At 47.6% G+C, this 18206-nt stretch overlaps 1 protein-coding gene across 1 annotated transcript in view; it reads right to left on the bottom strand.

The window, feature by feature from the left end:
- Positions 1 to 6493: 6493 nt before the first annotated feature.
- Positions 6494 to 18206, bottom strand: part of ankfn1b (ankyrin repeat and fibronectin type III domain containing 1b) — a 1028185-nt gene continuing 1016472 nt past the window's right edge. The window contains exons 21-23 of the mRNA XM_068056894.1: positions 17143 to 17353; positions 15590 to 16257; positions 6494 to 6781 (exon numbers count right to left, since the gene is read on the bottom strand). Coding sequence (XP_067912995.1) covers positions 6494 to 6781; positions 15590 to 16257; positions 17143 to 17353 — 1167 coding nt within the window. The remainder of the gene's footprint in view (positions 6782 to 15589; positions 16258 to 17142; positions 17354 to 18206) is intronic.

Genomic DNA, 18206 nt, shown 5'->3' with positions numbered 1-18206 from the left:
TGCAGATTGAGAGCACAGAGCTGTGGGAAGAGACTGTAACTACAAGAGCAAATTCATGGAATGTTGCGAAGATTGAGGTCACTCAACTCACAAACAAGAGAAAAGAACCATGAGATTATACTGTGATTGACGGTAAGGAGTTGAAGAATGACTGATTATGGAAAGCATGCATGCTTGACCAATGATAATGTGACTGAGCTGAGAAACATAGGAAATCAGTGTGAGTGTGCATCATGGAATGATGTAAGACAGAGAACTGCAAAACAACAGAAGCACAGCTGTAGGACTGAGCATAAAGTCAGGGGGTGAGAGAGTGACCACAGCCTTGGAACAGAGTGTCAAACCAGGTGGTGAGAGAGTGACCACAGCCTTGGAACAGAGTGTAAAACCAGGCGGTGAGAGAGTGACCACAGCCTTGGAACAGAGTGTAAAACCAGGCGGTGAGAGAGTGACCACAGCCTTGGAACAGAGTGTAAAACCAGGGGGTGAGAGAGTGACCACAGCCTTGGAACAGAGTGTAAAACCAGGGGGTGAGAGAGTGACCACAGCCTTGGAACAGAGTGTAAAACCAGGCGGTGAGAGAGTGACCACAGCCTTGGAACAGAGTGTAAAACCAGGCGGTGAGAGAGTGACCACAGGCTTGGAACAGAGTGTAAAACCAGGCGGTGAGAGAGTGACCACAGCCTTGGAACAGAGTGTAAAACCAGGCGGTGAGAGAGTGACCACAGCCTTGGAACAGAGTGTAAAACCAGGGGGTGAGAGAGTGACCACAGCCTTGGAACAGAGTGTAAAACCAGGCGGTGAGAGAGTGACCACAGCCTTGGAACAGAGTGTCAAACCAGGCGGTGAGAGAGTGACCACAGCCTTGGAACAGAGTGTAAAACCAGGCGGTGAGAGAGTGACCACAGCCTTGGAACAGAGTGTAAAACCAGGCGGTGAGAGAGTGACCACAGCCTTGGAACAGAGTGTAAAACCAGGCGGTGAGAGAGTGACCACAGCCTTGGAACAGAGTGTAAAACCAGGCGGTGAGAGAGTGACCACAGCCTTGGAACAGAGTGTAAAACCAGGCGGTGAGAGAGTGACCACAGCCACGGAACAGAGTGTAAAACCAGGGGGTGAGAGAGTGACCACAGCCTTGGAACAGAGTGTAAAACCAGGGGGTGAGAGAGTGACCACAGCCTTGGAACAGAGTGTAAAACCAGGGGGTGAGAGAGTGACCACAGCCACGGAACAGAGTGTAAAACCAGGCGGTGAGAGAGTGACCACAGCCTTGGAACAGAGTGTAAAACCAGGGGGTGAGAGAGTGACCACAGCCTTGGAACAGAGTGTAAAACCAGGGGGTGAGAGAGTGACCACAGCCTTGGAACAGAGTGTAAAACCAGGGGGTGAGAGAGTGACCACAGCCTTGGAACAGAGTGTAAAACCAGGGGGTGAGAGAGTGACCACAGCCTTGGAACAGAGTGTAAAACCAGGGGGTGAGAGAGTGACCACAGCCTTGGAACAGAGTGTAAAACCAGGCGGTGAGAGAGTGACCACAGCCTTGGAACAGAGTGTAAAACCAGGCGGTGAGAGAGTGACCACAGGCTTGGAACAGAGTGTAAAACCAGGCGGTGAGAGAGTGACCACAGCCTTGGAACAGAGTGTAAAACCAGGGGGTGAGAGAGTGACCACAGCCTTGGAACAGAGTGTAAAACCAGGCGGTGAGAGAGTGACCACAGCCTTGGAACAGAGTGTAAAACCAGGCGGTGAGAGAGTGACCACAGCCTTGGAACAGAGTGTAAAACCAGGGGGTGAGAGAGTGACCACAGCCTTGGAACAGAGTGTAAAACCAGGCGGTGAGAGAGTGACCACAGCCTTGGAACAGAGTGTAAAACCAGGGGGTGAGAGAGTGACCACAGCCTTGGAACAGAGTGTAAAACCAGGCGGTGAGAGAGTGACCACAGCCTTGGAACAGAGTGTAAAACCAGGCGGTGAGAGAGTGACCACAGGCTTGGAACAGAGTGTAAAACCAGGCGGTGAGAGAGTGACCACAGCCTTGGAACAGAGTGTAAAACCAGGCGGTGAGAGAGTGACCACAGCCTTGGAACAGAGTGTAAAACCAGGGGGTGAGAGAGTGACCACAGCCTTGGAACAGAGTGTAAAACCAGGCGGTGAGAGAGTGACCACAGCCTTGGAACAGAGTGTAAAACCAGGCGGTGAGAGAGTGACCACAGCCTTGGAACAGAGTGTAAAACCAGGCGGTGAGAGAGTGACCACAGCCACGGAACAGAGTGTAAAACCAGGGGGTGAGAGAGTGACCACAGCCTTGGAACAGAGTGTAAAACCAGGGGGTGAGAGAGTGACCACAGCCTTGGAACAGAGTGTAAAACCAGGGGGTGAGAGAGTGACCACAGCCACGGAACAGAGTGTAAAACCAGGCGGTGAGAGAGTGACCACAGCCTTGGAACAGAGTGTAAAACCAGGCGGTGAGAGAGTGACCACAGCCTTGGAACAGAGTGTAAAACCAGGGGGTGAGAGAGTGACCACAGCCTTGGAACAGAGTGTAAAACCAGGTACAGAAAAGGACGCCTTCTAAGTAAACATGTAAAGGTCAGGGAGAAAAGTACTGGTGAAGAGCAACTGGAAATCAGGATTGGAATCTGACATTCCTAAGTAGCAGCCTTTGGTAGGGGGTCTGCAGCATTAAACCGCAAGAACCCCAAATCAAATTTGGACTGAAATAAACCATCATAAAAATCCACACAAAATAGCAAATTGTCCTGAATAGTAAAGCTCAAGAGTGGACCACAAGGATGGTCAGTTTGTCAGTGGCATTACTGAATTGGTGAAAAGACAAAATGCACAGCAAATATTCCTGTTACTGGCTGTTGCTCAGTGACTCAATGGGCAGTGTGTGGAAGTGGTGTGGGAAGAGAGGGTGCAACTGGTTGCCATCGCTTGCTCTTCCTCAACATATAATAAAGATTGGACACTGGCCCTGTAGGTGAGGTACAGGAATGTTGCTGGGAAATTTAAACAGACCATCAGCCAAGGAAACTGACAAGGTCTTGAGTCTGTTTCATTCCTGATGTCACTTACAGTCATGTGTGAGTCTAGACAGTGAGGTTTGGCAAGCAATGAGATTGTGGGAAATATCAGAAGCAAAAACACACAATCCAGCAGCAGTTATTGGGTGGGCCAGAAGTCGGAACCTGCCTTATTTTTTTTCCCCTACTCTGCCCTAGCCCAGGGATGCTGAAGTTAGTTACAGAGCTGCTAAAATCACACATTTACTGAATGAATGACTAAATTCATGGAGCATCTCAAAGTTTATCACAGTTTTTCTAACTGAACAGTGTTTCTTCATGATGGGAGGGGGGAGCGCTCCATTTATGGCTTGGGCTCTGCTACAGAGTCGCACTCAAATCTCTCCTACAGAGCTCAGACAGACTAGTGGAGAAGAATGCAAGGAGTTGTCCCACGAAAGAAGGGAGCCTCATCTCTCTGCTCCGACTGTTGCTGTTCATCAATTTACACACTCCTACTCTGAGCAGGGGCAGCTGCATTAACCAAAGATTTAATTTGCGACAGATTCCTGTTACTCTCTTTAATATAACCTGTTGCTGGATGTTTTATGCAAAAATACAACGAGCCACAAAATAAGAGACAATGATGCGGCAAGTGCACCAAAAGACATTTCACGCCATAATGCTCTCTGGCCAATATGCTTTAGCACACCAACTGATTTTCAGTGTTTTAGAGGGAATAGGATCAAATCAGCCATGACTTGTAAATGGTTTTCAACAAAATACTCCTAAATTAAACTGAACACTGTTGGTCAAATTCAATCCGTCACACAGAGATGTGACCATGTATAAAGGGCTGAGGTTAACAGCTCTCACACTTGTCTGAAACAAATAGTCCCAATAATTTGCTTGAATCATATTGTAAATGTATTTTGGAGCAGGGGTAATTGGTGGCACAGGGTAGAATATCCTACTATAACAACAGCAAATGAGCAAGTGATCACCTGCAGAAATTACTGACACCATCTTTATGATTTGGAGAAGCAAAGGCGTGACACAGACATGGCCCCCCTCCCTGCACCTTACTAACCAATGGTTGCACCCATGCCTGTGCTACTCGCTGTTCCTGCCCTGGATTTACTGTCAATGGTTCAACAATAACTTCCATTTATATAATGACTTTAACATCGAGAAATGACAGAAAAACAAAAGCATAACCAGATAAAAAAAATTGACACCAAGCCAAAGGTGATTAGGGGAGATGTTCAAATATTTGTCAAAGATGTAGGTTTTAAGGAGGATATGTTTCTTTGCTCTTTCTTAGCCTTTCATGTTAAAGCATGCCCATTTATTTAACCAAAACATTTTGTTTCCCCTGAAAAAATAAGAGTAGATGATGTCTCCACAGAGCGTACTTTGGCCTGTTAACAAAAGGAGGAAGCTAGAGATGGAGATGCAATAAATTGCTGAAAGCATCTGACACCATGAAGTGTGAGCAGTGTAAATGCCAAACAAGCTGCTGCTGATTGGTACCAGACTGGCACCATTTCCTATCTCATATAAAAAAATTAATTTGTGTTACATATACCAAAGAACTTTGCTGTCTTCATATAGACCATAATCAGCACAAAACAACATCACATAGGATACTCAGTGCTCCTTTTGAATATAACTTCATGCTATTAGGTTTTGGAGCAATCAACAACAGGTTTGTAAACAAAGAAAGGCTGCTGTGTCTTTTACTAACAGAAGGTCCATGTGAACATAGCAGCTTCAAATTTTGGGAGTTTCTCGGAGGGAGTTCAGTGACTCCACTGGATATCCTCATTCCTCTTTCAAAATCGTTCAGGTGATTGAATAATGTGCAATTATTCATAGAGAGCATCAATGTTGCAGAATAATTAATCTCTTCGCTCCTGCTTTCATCTTCACCAAGGAGACTCCCAGACAATGCCATAAACCCTCTCCAATTCACAAAATCTGGATCCCAAAAAAACAAAGGCAGAAATCCATATCAGGCACTGTGCACAACGGGCGACCAATGGAACTGAATGTCAGGAGCTGTGCATAACGGGTGACCAATGGAACTGAATGTCAGGTGCTGCGTACAACGGGTGACCAGTGGATCTGAATGTCAGGAGCTGTGCATAACGGGTGACCAATGGAACTGAATGTCAGGTGCTGCGTACAACGGGTGACCAATGGAACTGAATGTCAGGTGCTGCGTACAACGGGTGACCAGTGGATCTGAATGTCAGGTGCTGTGTATAACGGGTGACCAATGGAACTGAATGTCAGGTGCTGCGTATAACGGGCGACCAGTGGATCTGAATGTCAGGTGCTGTGTATAACGGGCGACCAATGGAACTGAATGTCAGGCGCTGTGTACAACGGGCGACCAATGGAACTGAATGTCAGGTGCTGCGTATAACGGGCGACCAATGGAACTGAATGTCAGGTGCTGCGTACAACGGGCGACCAATGGAACTGAATGTCAGGTGCTGCGTATAACGGGCGACCAATGGAACTGAATGTCAGGTGCTGCGTATAACGGGCGACCAATGGAACTGAATGTCAGGTGCTGCGTACAACGGGCGACCAATGGAACTGAATGTCAGGTGCTGCGTATAACGGGCGACCAATGGAACTGAATGTCAGGTGCTGCGTACAACGGGCGACCAATGGAACTGAATGTCAGGTGCTGCGTATAACGGGCGACCAATGGAACTGAATGTCAGGTGCTGCGTACAACGGGCGACCAATGGAACTGAATGTCAGGTGCTGCGTATAACGGGCGACCAATGGAACTGAATGTCAGGTGCTGCGTACAACGGGCGACCAATGGAACTGAATGTCAGGCGCTGTGTATAACGGGCGACCAGTGGAACTGAATGTCAGGCGCTGTGTATAACGGGCGACCAGTGGAACTGAATGTCAGGCGCTGTGTATAACGGGCGACCAGTGGAACTGAATGTCAGGCGCTGTGTATAACGGGCGACCAATGAAACTGAATGTCAGGCGCTGTGTACAACGGGCGACCAATGGAACTGAATGTCAGGTGCTGCGTACAACGGGCGACCAATGGAACTGGATGCCAGGTGCTGTGTACAACGGGCGACCAGTGGAACTGAATGTCAGGCGCTGTGTATAACGGGCGACCAGTGGATCTGAATGTCAGGCGCTGTGTATAACGGGCGACCAGTGGATCTGAATGTCAGGTGCTGCGTATAACGGGCGACTGATCCAATAACACTCATTTTGTGTCACCGCCTGAGACAAATTTCTATCCTAAGTTTTCTTCTCTCCTTTCACCTCTTAATTTTAACAGAATGGCTTTGTCTTTGGTAAGATGAGGAAGTAGGTTCCCATCTGGCCCTTGTCACGGCTGAATATTTCAGTCTTGTGTGCCTGGTGGGGGTTTGTTGCAGTCTAATGCTATACAAGGGAAAGAGTGTGGACACCAGTCACTGATGTAGCTCAACTTTATCTCATACAATTGTTGCTTTACCATACTGCACTAATAGGGGGGAATACTCTTTAATACGAACACATAATCTTCCCTTTGTCCATGGATTCTGTAGGGAAAGGGGCAGAAAGTCATCTCGTAGCCATTTTTCCGTGTTATCCATTGATAACACCAGGCCAAACTGATCGAATTGGTCATCTCTGTAAAACTGGGCATCCTCGTCTCCGCTCATTTTTACCGCTGTATCATTTGTTTCCCTTATCACCAGCTTTACAATCTCTCGTGCTGATGTACTGCCTGTAACATGAAGCTAGAACCGGAAAAATAAGATTGGTTAGGAACAAGAGCATGGAAATGAGGTGCTGTTTAAAAATGCATTTAATAAAACTTCCAATCAATCAATCATGAGGTTTAAATACAAAAGCAAAATATTGCTGAAGCTGCAAATCTGAACTAGCAACAGAAAATGTTGTAAATATTCAGCAGGTCAAGCAGCATATCTGGAGAGAGAAACAGAGTTCACGTTTCAGGTCCTCCTCACTAACATCTGGGGAATTGTGCCAAAGTTGGGAGATCTGTCCCACAGACCAATCATGCAACAGCCTGACATCGTCATACTCACCGAATCATACCTTACAGCTAAGGTCCTAGACTCCTCCATCGCCATCCCAGAGGTGACGGCACAGTGGTACAGTCAGCAGGGAGTGGCCCTGGGAGTCTTCAACATTGACACCAGACCGCATGAAGTCTCATAGTATCAGGTCAAACATGGGCAAGGAAACCGCCTACAGATTAACACCTACTGCCTACCCTCTAGTAGCACCACTACTGACCGAGCTGGCCAAGACCTGAAGGTCATATCTGCCAGACTGGGCCTGTGACAGGTGGTAAGGGAACCAACAAGAGGGAAAAACCTACTTGACCTCATCCTCACCAATCTACCTGTTGCGGATGCAATTGTCCATGACAGTTTTACCACCACACAGTCCTTGTGGAGACGAAGTCCCGTCTTCACATTGAGGATTCTCTCCAGTGTGTTGTGTGGAACTACGACTGCGCTAAATGGGATAGATTTCGAACAGATCTAGCAGCTCAAAACTGCACATCCATGAGGTACTGTGGGTCATCAACAACAACAGAATTGTATTCAACAACAATCTGTAACCTCATTGCCCGGCATATCCTCCACTCTACCAGTACCATCAAGTCGGGGAACCAACCCTGGTTCAATGAGGAGTGCAGAAAAGCATACCAGGAGCAGCACCGGGCATAACCTATAAATGAGTTGCCAACCTGAGGAAGCTACCACACAGGACTACATACATACAAAACAGCAGAAGTAGCATGTTACATACAGGGCTAAGCAATCCCACAACCAACAATCAGACCTAAGCTCTGCAGTCCTGCCATATCCAGTCGTGAATGGTGGTGGACAAATAAACAACTGACAGGAAGAGGAGGCTCCACGAATATCCCCATCCTCAATGATGGGGGAGCCCAGCACATCAGTGTAAATCACAAGGCTGAAGCATTTGCAAACATCTTCAGCCAGAAATGCCAAGTGAATGAACCATCTCAGCCTGCTCCTGAGGTCCCCAGCATTACAGATGCCAGACTTCAGCCAATCCAATTCACTCCAAGTGACATCAAGAAACGGCTGAAGGCACTGGATACTGCAAAGGCAAAGCCCTTGAGAACATCCCTGCAATAGTACTGAAGAGTTGTGCTCCAGAATTAGCCGTGCCCCAGCCAAGCTGTTCCCATACAGCTACAACACTGGCACCTACCCGGCAATGTGGAAAATTTCTCAGGTATGTCCTGTCCACAAAAAGAAGGACAAATCCAGCCCAACCAATCACTGCCCTATCAGTCTAGTCTCGATCATCAGCAAAGTGATGGAAGGGGTCAACGACAGTGCTATCAAGCGGCACTTGCTCAGCAATAACCTGCTCGCTGATGCTCAGTTTGGGTTCCACCAGGGCCACTCAGATCCTGACCTCATTAAAGCCTTGGTCCAAACACGGACAAAAGAGCGGAACTCCAGACGTGAGGTGAGAATGACTACCCTTGACATCAAGGCAGCATTTCACTGAGCATGGCATCAAGGAGCCCAAGCAAAACTGAAGTCAATGGAAATCAGGGGCAAAGGTCTCTGCTCGTTGGAGTCATACCTAGCACAAAGGAAGATGGTTGTGGTTGTTGGAGGTCAATCATCTCAGTCCCAGGACATCACTGCAGGAGTTCGTCAGGGTAGAGACCCAGGCCCAACCATCTTCAATGACTTCATCAATGACTTTCCCTCCATCATAAGGTCAGAAGTGGGCATGTTCACTGATGATTGCACAATGTTCAGCACCATTCGTGACTCCTCAGATACTGAAGCAGTCCATGTCCACATGCAGAAAGGCCTGGAAATATCCAGGCTTAGGCTGATAAGTGGCAAGGAACAATCGCGCCACACAAGTGCCAGGCAATGACTATCTCCAACAAGAGAGAATCTAACCATCTCCCCTTGATGTTCAATGGCATTACCATCGCTGAATCCCCCACTATCAACATACTGGGGGTTACCGTAGACCGGAAACTGAACTGGACCAGCCACAGAAATACTGTAACTACAACAGCAGGTCAGAGACTGGAAATTCTATGGCAAGTAACTCACCTCCTAACTCTCCAAATCCTGTCTACCATCTACAAGGCACAAGACGGGAGTGTAATGGAATGCTCTCCACTTGCCTGGATGGGTGCAGCTCCAACAACACTCAAGAAGCTCGGCACCATCCAGGGAAAAGCAGCCCGCTTGATTGGCATCCCATCCACAAACATTCACTCCCTCCACCACCGACACACAGCGGCAGCAGTGTGTACCATCTATAAGATGCACTGGAGCAATGCACCAAGGTTCCTTCAACAGCACCTTCCAAACCTGCGACCTCTAACAACTAGAAGGACAAGGGCAGCAGATGCATGGAAACACCACCAGCTGCAAGTTCCCCTTCAAGACATACACCATCCTGACTTGGAACTATATTGCCTTTCCTTCACTGTCGCTGGGTCAAAATCCTGGAACTCCCTTCCGAAAAGCACTGTGGGTGTACCTACCCCACATGGACTGCAGCGGTTCAAGAAAGCAGCTCACCACCACCTTCTCAAGGGTAATTAGGGATGGGGAATAAGTGCTGGCCTGGCCAGCGACGCCCACATTCCATGAATGAAGAAAAACACCCAAGACCACCTTCAATGCCAATCACCACACCAACAACAACCCCCCAATCACCACACCAACAACAACCCCACAATCACCACACCAACAACAACCCCCCAATCACCACATCAACAACCCCCAATCACCACAACAACAACCCCCCAATCACCACAGCAACAACACCCACCAATCACCACACCAACAACAACCCTCAATCACCACATCAACAACAACCTCCCGAGCATCGCACCAACAACAACCACCAATCACCACACCAACAACAACCTCCCAAGCACCACACCAACAACTACCCCCCAATCACCACACCAACAACAACCCACCAATCACCACAACAAAAACCCTCAATCACCACACCAACAACAACCCCACAATCGCCACACCAACACCAAACAACAATCACCACACCAACAACAACCTCCCAAGCACCACACCAACAACAACCCTCAATCACCACACCATTAACAATCCCCAATCACCACACCAACAACAAACCCCCAATCACCACACCAACAACAACCCACCAATCACCACACCAACAACAACCCACCAATCACCACACCAACAACAACCCTCAATCACCACACCAACAACAACCCACCAATCACCACAACAACAACAACTCACCAATCACCACACCAACAACAACCCTCAATCACCACATCAACAACAACCCACCAATCACCACAACAACAACTCATCAATCACCACACCAACAACAACCTCCCAAGCACCACACCAACAACAACACACCAATTACCACACCAACAACAACCCTCAATCACCACAACAACAACAACCCTCAATCACAACACCAACATCAACCTCACAATCACCACGCCAACAACAACCCCACAATCACCATACCAACAACAACCTCCCAAGCACCACACCAACAACAACACACCAATCACCACACCAACATGAACCCTCAATCACCATACCAACAACAACCCCCAATCACATCAACAACAACCCCCAATCACCACACCAACAACAACCGTCTATCACCACATCAACAACCCCCAATCACCACAACAACAACCCCCAATCACCACACCAACAACAACCCCGAATCACCACACCAACAACCCCCCAATCATCACATCAACAACAACCCCAATCTCCACACCAACAACAACCTCCCAAGTACCACACCAACAACAACACACCAATTACCACACCAACAACAACCCTCAATCACCACAACAACAACAACCCTCAATCACAACATCAACCTCACAATCACCACACCAACAACAACCCCACAATCACCATACCAACAACAACCTCCCAAGCACCACACCAACAACACACCAATCACAACACCAACCACAACCCCCAATCAGCACACCAAAAACAAACCGCCATCACCACACCAACAACCTCCCAAGCACCACACAACAACAACAACCCACCACTCACCACACCAACAACAACCCCACAATCACCACAACATAAACCCCCAATCACCACACCAACAATAAACCCCACCTTCACCACACCAACAACAACCCCGCAATCGCCACACCATAACAAACCACGATCACCACACCAACAACAACCTCCCAATCACCACACCAACAATAACCCCACAATCACCATACCAACAACAACCTCCCAAGCACCACACCAACAACAACCCCCAATCACCACACCAACAACAACCGTCTATCACCACATCAACAACAACCCCCAATCACCACAACAACAACCCCCAATCACCACACCAACAACAACCCCGAATCACCACAACAAAAACCCTCAATCACCACACCAACAACAACCCCACAATCGCCACACCAACACCAAACCACAATCACCACACCAACAACAACCTCCCAAGCACCCCACCAACAACCCTCAATCACCACACCATTAACAATCCCCAATCACCACACCAACAACAACCCTCAATCACCACACCAACAACAACCTCCCGAGCACAGCACCAACAACAACCCCCCAATCATCACATCAACAACAACCCCAATCTCCACACCAACAACAACCTCCCAAGCACCACACCAACAACAACCCTCAATCACCACAACAACAACAACCCACAATCACCATACCAACAACAACCTCCCAAGCACCACACCAACAACACACCAATCACAACACCAACAACAACCCCCAATCAGCACATCAACAACAAACCGCCATCACCACACCAACAACCCTCAATCACCACACCAACAACCTCCCAAGCAAAACACAACAACAACCCACCACTCACCACACCAACAACAACCCCACAATCACCACAACATAAACCCCAATCACCACACCAACAATAAACCCCACCTTCACCACACCAACAACAACCCCGCAATCACCACACCAACAACAAACCCGCAATCGCCACACCATAACAAACCACGATCACCACACCAGCAACAACCTCCCAAGCACCACACCAACAATAACCCACCAATCACCGCACCAACAACAATTCCCAATCATCACACCAACAACCCCCTAATCACACCAACAACAACCCCACAATCGCCACACCAATAACAACCTTCAATCACCACACCAACAACAACACACCAAAATCCACACCAACAACAACCCTCAAACACCACACCAACAACAACCTCCCGGGCACAGCACCAACAACAACCCCCAATCAGCACACCAACAACAACCCGCCATCACCACACCAACAACAACCCATAATCACCACACCAACAAAAACCCCCAATAACCACACCAACAACAAACCCCACAATCACCACACCAACAACACCCCTCAATCACCACACCAACAACAACCCCCAATTACCACACCAACAACAACCCTACAATCACCACTCCAACAACAACCCCACAATCACCACACCAACAACAACCCCACAATCACCACACCAACAACAACCGTCAATCACCACACCAACAACAACCCACCAATCACCACAACAACAACAACTCACCAATCACCACATCAACAACAATCCCACAATCACCACACCAACAACAACCCCCCAATCATCACATCAACAACAACCCCAATCTCCACACCAACAACAACCTCCCAAGCACCACACCAACAACACACCAATTACCACACCAACAACAACCCTCAATCACCACAACAACAACAACCCTCAATCACAACACCAACATCAACCTCACAATCACCACACCAACAACAACCCCACAATCACCATACCAACAACAACCTCCCAAGCACCACACCAACAACAACACACCAATAACCACACCAACAACAACCCCACAATCACCATACCAACAACAACCCCCCTACTCACCACACCAACAACAACCCCCCAATCATCACATCAACAACAACCCCAATCTCCACACCAACAACAACCTCCCAAGCACCACACGAACAACAATCACCCCAATCACCACTCCAACAACAAACCTCAGTCACCACATCAACAACAAACCCCCATTTACCACACCAACAACAAACACCCCAATAACCACGCCAACAACAATCACCCCAATCACCACACCAACAACAACCCTCAACCACACCAACAACAACCCCCCAATCACCACATCAACAACAACCCTCAATCACCACACCAACAACAATCACTCCAATTACCACACCAACAACAATCACCCCAATCAGCACGCCAACAACAACCCCCAATCACCAAACCAACAACAACCCCCCAATCATCACATCAACAACAACCCCAATCTCCACACCAACAACAACCTCCCAAGCACCACACCAACAACACACCAATTACCACACCAACAACAACCCTCAATCACCACAACAACAACAACCCTCAATCACAACACCAACATCAACCTCACAATCACCACACCAACAACAACCCCACAATCACCATACCAACAACAACCTCCCAAGCACCACACCAACAACAACACACCAATAACCACACCAACAACAACCCCACAATCACCATACCAACAACAACCCCCCTACTCACCACACCAACAACAACCCCCCAATCATCACATCAACAACAACCCCAATCTCCACACCAACAACAACCTCCCAAGCACCACACGAACAACAATCACCCCAATCACCACTCCAACAACAAACCTCAGTCACCACATCAACAACAAACCCCCATTTACCACACCAACAACAAACACCCCAATAACCACGCCAACAACAATCACCCCAATCACCACACCAACAACAACCCTCAACCACACCAACAACAACCCCCCAATCACCACATCAACAACAACCCTCAATCACCACACCAACAACAATCACTCCAATTACCACACCAACAACAATCACCCCAATCAGCACGCCAACAACAATCACCCCAATCACCACTCCAACAACAAACCTCAGTCACCACATCAACAACAAACCCCCATTTACCACACCAACAACAAACACCCCAATAACCACGCCAACAACAATCACCCCAATCACCACACCAACAACAACCCTCAACCACACCAACAACAACCCCCCAATCACCACATCAACAACAACCCTCAATCACCACACCAACAACAATCACTCCAATTACCACACCAACAACAATCACCCCAATCAGCACGCCAACAACAACCCCCAATCACCAAACCAACAACAATCACCCCAATGACCACTCAACAACAACCTTCAACCACACCAACAACAACCCCCCAATCACCACATCAAGAAGAACCCTCAAGCACCACACCAACAACAACCCTCAATCACCACATCAACAACAACCCTCAAGCACCACACCAACAACAACCCCCCAATCACCACCCCAACAACAGCCCCCAATCACCACACCAACAACCCCCAATCACCACACCAACAACAACCCCCAATCACCACACCGACATGTCGGGACCAACTGTGGGTTCTGAGCCCACTCTTGTTCGCTGCCTGACCGGGAGGCAGCCTCCTATTTAGCCACCTCCATGTTCACCATGCAATGTATGTTGGCGGGCGGGCTCTTGATACTGACGGTGCAGTCAAGGGAGACTCTAGAGACTCGGCAGCCCCTCAGGCGAGGTGATTGCTGTTGCAGCAGGTCAGGGTCTGCAAGGGCGCCTCAATGTGGAGATGCTCTGCACAGCAGTGAAGAAATAAACAAGCAGCCTCACAGCTCCAGCGACCCGGGTTCAATTCTGGGTACTGCCTGTGTGGAGTTTGCAAGTTCTTCCTGTGTCTGCGTGGGTTTCCTCCGGGTGCTCCGGTTTCCTCCCACATCCAAAAGACTTGCAGGTTGATAGGTAAATTGGCCATTATAAATTGCCTCAAGTATAGGTAGGTGGTAGGGAAATATAGGGGCAGGTGAGGATGTGGTAGGAATATGGGATTAGTGTAGGATTAGTATAAATAGGTGGTTGTTGGTCGGCACAGACTCGGTGGGCCGAAGGGCCTGTTTCAGTGCTGTATCTCTAAATAAAATCAAACAAAGCATGCAGGTCCATCAGGATGGCGGGAAAACCCCTTCCACTGGATTGGGATCAGCTGACATTCCAGTCTTTTATGCTCGCAGCCCCTTCTTTGGGGAATGGAGCCTCTGACTTTGGTGACCACCTGGTCTGCCGCATGGAGGCCCCTCCATTCAGCTGGCAGCCTTCACACATGACAGAGGTGGGGGCAGCTCTTTCTATCAGCGGCAAAATGGCAGCGAGCCTCCAAAATTGCCCCTAAGTGGGACCTTAACCAGTGTAATTGCCTCAGCGGAGCGGGCAGCCAATCTGACTCCCAATCTGTTCTGGAAAAGCTCCTCTGTGGCGGGAATGACTCAGGTAGCCGTCCCATATTGGCTCCCCCCAAATACCCGGCTCTCCCGCCTCCAAGCCCACTGAGCCGACTTACTAGATTTGGGAAATGACTTTGAGCCCAAAAGAATATATAGAACAAACCAAATTTTGCAACAGATGTTGAATGGACGGGCATACCTTGACACTTATCTCCTTGGACAACCCTGTGTGGTACTGGGGGTAAACTCTTAAACTCACAGAGTTCAGCTTTTTCCCTCCATAGAGTTGTTGTCCTTTTTCCAGCGATTCTTGATGAAGGTTAATCCATTCTGTGGAATCCTGGGATTCACAATGACTTGTTAGTCCAGAAGTGTCCTCAGAATGAGGAGGAGTGTCTGGATTAAAGGGCACACAGAGCCTATGCCGACTCACACTTGATCCATTGGATTTCTGTTCTGATGGATATTCATCCACGGATTCAGGTCGTGACCAACATTTTCTCTGAATGTGAAAGGATTGAGTTGGGATATCAAGGCTGCTTGTTCTGACACAATAGGCCTGTCTTTTTTCTGTGATGTGCAAAAGCTCAAGCTGTCTGCTCGGGAGCACAAAGTCACTGTCATAGAGCGCTGTGTGCCTCCTGTCCTCATGGCTGCTGCTCAGTAGTTGAGATTTCAGTTCATGTGCCCAAAGAACATCAGGAGCACTATCATGTAGGTTGTGAATGGGTCTTCTGCTGCAGTCAGGGGCTGATGAGCAAATGAGATCCACCTCTTTGGAGCTCTGAGCTCTGCAAGAGTCATTATCACTGTCGGTGGCCAAAAATACCTCCGAAGGACCTTCCTCATCTGATATCTCATGTGAATCTGGAGAGGGGAAACAAATCAATTCAAAGATGCTGTGGGTCTTGGATTAGCTGCAGACAATGATGGGACAGCTGACAACCTGATTACACTAATTATATAAGAATAATATTTAGAGACAAAGAAGCCTATTTGGTCCATTAAGCCGCTGTGAATAAAACTTGTTTTGTTTAGTTTTGTTTTGTGGCTGTTTAAATCATCATAGAGAAAGTGGTGAAAATCCTGGCATGGCAGAGTACAAAGGGCTTGTTTCTATGCATTATGACTCGATGGCTCTCTATGACTTTACAGCTCTTGTGGATAGCCCATGGTAGTGTGTAGGAAAAGGTCAGGGATCAACAGAATCCCTGTAAAAATGGCACAAAGTGTAGCTAGGTCCCTGGTCTGTGCTGTACTAGCTGATCTCAGCCAAGGCGGCACTTGGAAAATTATAATTGGCCTGAACTAGGGAGGAGAAGATCAGCAATCATCCTTTTCCTGATCATCACCCAGTGCCTTCTATGGAAAGTACATATGTGGATGTTCGGTGAGGGAAGTCACAGGCTCAGTGATGCTGTCCTACATGGAGTATAACCTGTCTCTACTCACTGTCTAACTTTTCCCATGACAAATTACCATTAATGTGAGATATTGAAAGCTACTGGCACAGGCAGATCCCATAAAAATCAGTGGTTCAGGGAAGAGTTTGATTTAAAGAAATTTCATCAGCTCACTGACATGGAGCTCAATAGGATGGGCTGATTGGGGTGAATGGCTTTATTTAAACAATAGAACAAAGTCATAGACCGAAATAGCCTCTTTAAGTTTTAGAAAAAAAATCAGATTCAATGTTTTAGTGAATGATCAGGGTTTGTCTGTGCCTTGTGCTATACCATACGCCAGACTTACCAGTAGGATGTTTACGAATGGTCTCTGGCGAGGGGGTTGGGGAGGGCAAGTAATCTAGATTGGATGAAATGGATTGCAGATTGTCCTTCTTTATATCTGTGGTAAAGTCCATTAGCCAGGTCAATGGAATGCCCCCTGGAGGCTGCTTGTACCTTGCATACTGTAGAACATCCGTTATCCAACGCATCTCCCGCCAGATCTCCTCCATTTGCTGAAAAAACATCAGAGGTTAAGAGCCAGATAGTACGGCATGTCTCAAATGGACAAGTTCCAGACAGTTATACTGTACACCACCACTTAATAAACATCCAGAAATCAGCACACGGTCAGTTTTAATTTTGTGCAAACCAAAGTAAGGGATGTTAATGTTAGGGAACGGAATACTTTTCAATTCAGACTCCCAGTGCCTGCATTAAATAATCTCTGATCAGGTACAGCATGGGTTAGATGTGGAGTAATGGCCCCTATACACCATGCAATCAATGTAACTGATTTCCAAGTTAACAAGCATATCCACCACTACGTCACTTTTTTATTTCCTAGAATAGAAATCCTGTGGGCTTTCTGAAGCAGATTGCCAACTGATGCAGAATGATGGACAGTTTGTGTATTGGCCTGTGGCAGTGAGACAGGCCAAACTCATTTATGTCAGCCTCTCCCAGCCAGAAGACAGAAGAAGCTTTCATTGCATCAGTCTGGTCTGCATTCGCTGCCCAAATTCTCAAAATACACTCCTGTCACATAATACTGTGACCAGTATCACTAATGCACACAATTTACCTGGTATTTTAAGGGACAGGTTCAAACTGTGGAAGTTTGCTCAATCATCTCTCTGATCACTTCCTCACAGACACTGGGATTATCAGTAAAATGTACTTCATATTTTTAAAAACTTTGCTTCAAAAAGACATCAGGAATCCTGCAGTGTTTTATCCTTTGGAATTCAATGCTCTTAGAACAATAATAAACTAAGGTTTTTTTTAAAGATGAGCACAGATGTAAAGAGGTACCATCATCTGGGAATGTTATGTCTTGTAAAGAAACAGCTCATTAAGCAGGATCCA

Source organism: Heterodontus francisci, chromosome 24, assembly GCF_036365525.1.
Source record: "Heterodontus francisci isolate sHetFra1 chromosome 24, sHetFra1.hap1, whole genome shotgun sequence".
Classification (NCBI taxonomy): domain Eukaryota; kingdom Metazoa; phylum Chordata; class Chondrichthyes; order Heterodontiformes; family Heterodontidae; genus Heterodontus; species Heterodontus francisci.
This window is presented reverse-complemented; position numbering and strand designations above follow the sequence as displayed.